Source organism: Gavialis gangeticus, unplaced genomic scaffold, assembly GCF_001723915.1.
Source record: "Gavialis gangeticus isolate Ggan-Ray unplaced genomic scaffold, GavGan_comp1, whole genome shotgun sequence".
Classification (NCBI taxonomy): domain Eukaryota; kingdom Metazoa; phylum Chordata; order Crocodylia; family Gavialidae; genus Gavialis; species Gavialis gangeticus.
Window position 1 is genome coordinate 30,169,162 of NW_017729033.1, and position 4,262 is coordinate 30,173,423.

A 4,262-nucleotide genomic window follows, 5' to 3' on the forward strand; every position below is an offset into this window, starting at 1 on the left:
AATTCTAGGTCAGTGTTTGGGGGTTTTTTTTTCTATAACAAGTTTACAAATGACCTTGGAAGAGTTAAACATACTTTTAAAACATGTTTTAGATATAACTTTTGAATTGAATGCAGACAGCGACGTATTTCTAAGGAAAAAACAAGAATAATGTAAGATTGAATAATGTTTAAAAAAATGAGGTGGCTTGGGTGCTAAGGTGCACAGTTGACCGCTCAGAGGTCACAAGTTTGCAGCCACAGCAGAAGTATTCATGGCACAGCCCTGTTGGATCCTAAAGAATCTGTGAATTCTGCTAAATCCTTGTACCAAGGACACAAAAAAGGAAAGGAAGGATGTATAAATTTACAAATTGATGCATGCATTTTAGGTAGTGGGTTTTTTTTTCAGTTTAAGGTGTAGAACTTTAAGCAGTGGCTCAAGGGACTTACATAATAAATGAGTTGATTAATTGGGGCTATATTGCTTGCACGCAGTAAGTTTGACTTCTTTCAAGACGCAAGGTTGAACAAGTGCAAACTTGTACAGGTTTTACTTCACATGAGTAAAAAGTATCTAGCTGGTCTAAAACAAAGTCCTTCTAATATCTGTCTACCTTGAAATAGAAACATCTGAGACAAAAAGTAATAAACATAGCTAAAGCTTAAAAACTATAAACTTGTGAATATTCACAATGGCTACGAGGTAACCATGTATACTTAAAGAATGCACAGGGTGCTTGTTAAACCCTTGATTAAACTATTAGTTCATAAGACTAGTCAACATTTTTACAGAGGACATAACCTGCAGAATGGGAATTGCTGACCTGAGACATAATACAGTTTAAAATTCTAACCTAGTGGAGTCTGAATTGCTCTCCAACGAGAACATTACTTTCAGACAACTCTGTTCTTGAAGCTCTGACACTGACAGCATGCCAATAGAACGGCTAAAGCAGCACTTGTCCTAAGAAAACCAATATGATGCAAGAATCAACATTTTTGTGCTCGCACAGTGAGTTCCTTGCCCAAGAGCACTTTTTAAAGAAACAAAAATTGACTGCAAGGATTTATATCCAAATATGGTTTTCTGTGCTGCTTTACTCTATGGGTGGGACAAGTGGATTTTTCCCTATTTGGTTAACCAAATGTTCTGCATAAATAAAAATACCCATTACATTACACGCTTTATCATCTACCCAAGAAACTGATTACAGTGCTGTATACTGTTCTCAAGCAAGTAACTTCAAACCCTAGTGAATTTTAGTATTGAATATATTTTGACCTCTATTGTAAATACTGAGAATTGTGAATCCACATATTGCTCTGAATACTTTTTACTTCAAATTAAGATCCTGTAGTTGATGAGAAACAAACATTTCACACATCACTAATGTTTTGAACATTTACTATGATTTTACACAAAGGCATTAACTCCTCCAATACTATGAATAAGATCCTGATTCAATACCCATCAAAGCCAATGGAAACCTTCCAATTGACCTCAATGAGCAATTGAGTCAGGCCTCAAATGTGATGAGGTACTTTAAGCCACAGATTTACTGCTTAACAATAACATGGGAAGGTGTGGAAGTTAAAAACAAAAAGATCAAAGACTATTTTAAAAAATTCCCAGAAGAAAATCAAGATAAAAGCCCCGTTCAGTTTCAGAGCTGGAGAGAAATGAACTAAAGGCTTCTTTTAAAAGAGGTTGAGGAGAAGTTATTGTGTTAATTTCTTGCATACAACACTCTCTCCTCTTAAAAAACAAAAACAAACAAACAAAACAAACAAAAAACCCACCTGCTAGAAACTGTGGTGCATATTGTATTCAAGAAATATGGTAAGAACAGTTTCTGCCATTATTGGCAAAATTAAAAGCAAAACCTGCATGCAACTCGCAGGGAGAAGAACAGTGAATAGACTCTATTCCTGAGCTACTGCTTCTCAGTTACTACAAGAAAAGATTTCACCCCCTCCCCCTTCTTTCAGCCTTTCAAAAACAAGGTGTGTATCATATTCCCAGGGGGGTTGGGTGCAAGAAAATACAGTTTTTTGTTTCTGTTTATTTTGAGCTATTATGCAATTACCTCTATATACACTATTCAAATCAGGACAAATACTATTTAAAAACAAATTAAAATATTTTATAGTAGATGTTTGGGGGTTTTTTTGGTTTTGTTTTTAGTATATGGTTTTTTATCCATAATTTGTTAAAATGATATGTTCTGAAAGGTTTTGCATATGTGGCCCTAGACAGCTGACAAAAACTTGTTAAGTGGCTTGCCAGCTAAAATAACTGCCCACCCCTGAGTTGAGTTAAAATAGAAAGCCTCACAAATACTTGGTGAGGGAGATGTGACTTCTTCTTTAAACTATAATCTCCCCATTTTTTACAAGTCACAAACCCAGAACAAGAGCTAGGAGACTTTGAGCCAAAGTTTTCTGTTCTAACCACCAGCTCATCTACTTTTCTAAGAACGCTATTCCTAGTTTATTCTCTAGCACAGTTTTAATTCAGTAATACTTCACATGTTGCTAATGTTTTGTTCGACAAAAATGCGACAATTAATAAATCAAAGTATCAAAGTTAATGCCTTTTAAAGATGAAAGTCAGGGGATACTCACCATTCTTGTAATGTGTTACTTGTTCCCAGAAAGCTTTGTGCAACTCTGCTAAAAGATCTTCCTTCTGTCTAACAGAGAGGCTGCTTTTTATGGTTAAATGGTCCAATATGTTTGACACAGCATTAAATCTACATTTACTTTCTTCTTCTAGACGTGATTTTACAGAATCAACCATTTTTACCATTAGCTCCCAGTTGAATAATCTTTCTGGAATGTCCTGAGAACAAAATTAATTCGTACATAGAAATTAGTTTCAGGACTTTTCCTGCAGTCCTAAAATATACTTAACCTTTTATTTATCTATTCAATAATGACAAATGAAACAGACAAGTCTAGACAGCCTAGTCAGAATAGTGTAGATCTTCAACGGTATTTGAGTACAGCTAGATGACTAAATGTGCCTGGGAATCTAGGCTTGTGCTCCTAGTAATCCATTGATTTGACTGTGTACTTTGCTTTCATGAATTGACTAAAACTATTTACACTTTTCATCAAGTGCTTCGGAGCTCCTCAAGGAAAAAAATTAAATCTTATATTGATGAGAAAGTTTGCACCACACTTTAATGATCAGCATAGCTTGATGCTGAAGGGGCAGGAAGATCAACTAGCAGGAAGAAAAGGATAAGACCCTATTGAACTTTTTCCCATTTAATAAACTGCAATAATTTAGGAATGAGCACTGCCATAACACTGCTACAATATTGGTAAAGGCAAAAATTAGTGTAGCTTGCTAAATGTATTTATAGGAAAAGTAACTGCATGTGGATGGGCAGCTTCTATTCCACTATGGCATGGGGATCCAAAATTCTCTGTCATTCATGGAATGTAATTTCTTGGCTAGTGGTACTTAAATAGTGGCTTTACCCTAGAGACACCTTCAGTAACTACCATAACTAATGGAGATACATGGACAATAGTCAGTCTCCTAAGAAGCAGATGAGCCATGATAGCAACTCTAAATAGGAGACCTTGTAAACATGTTGGATCGCTCCAAATATGTGAAATAATCCATTTAGAATGACCACTTCATGCTGAAGTAGGCACAACACGAGGCAGTCTAGATATGGAAGGAAACACAGTGAACAATGCAGACCAACCACAAAATGCTTTATTCTTCTGTATGTGTCACGTGTTTTACTTAAATACAACGCTGCACAATTGCTATAAGCTAATAAGTACTGTAACATTATTTCACAGGGAATTACAAAGATTTCATAGATTTCGGAGACATTAGGGCTAGAAAGGACCTCGGAAGATCATTGAGTCCAACCCCCCACCCGAAGGGCAGGAAGTCAGCTGGGGTCATAGGATTCCAGCAAGATAAGCATTCAATTTACTCTTCAAGGTGTTTAATGTAGGTGCTTGAACCACCTCTGATGGCAGGCTGTTCCAGACCTTGGGGGCTTGGACAGTAAAGAAATTCTTCCCTATGTCCAGCCTGAAATGGTCTTGCAGTAGTTTATAACCATTCGATCTTGTCATCCCTTGGGGTGCTCTGGTGAACAAATGTTCCCTCAGATACTGGTGGTCACCCCTGATAAACTTATACGTGGCCATCAGATCACCCCTGAGCCTGTGGTCTTCCAGGCTAAAGAGCCCCATGGCTCTCAGCCTGTTGTTGTAAGGTCTGTTTTCCTGACCTCTGATCATGCGTGT

General features: G+C 36.9%; 1 protein-coding gene across 3 annotated transcripts in view; it reads right to left on the minus strand.

Annotated features, from left to right (window-relative positions):
* Positions 1 to 4,262, minus strand: part of EVC (EvC ciliary complex subunit 1) — a 164,112-nt gene that overhangs the window by 118,786 nt on the left and 41,064 nt on the right. For all 3 annotated transcript variants that reach the window (XM_019526204.1, XM_019526202.1, XM_019526203.1), the window contains exon 9: positions 2,607 to 2,823. In XM_019526204.1, the coding sequence (XP_019381749.1) occupies positions 2,607 to 2,823 (217 nt within the window). The remainder of the gene's footprint in view (positions 1 to 2,606; positions 2,824 to 4,262) is intronic.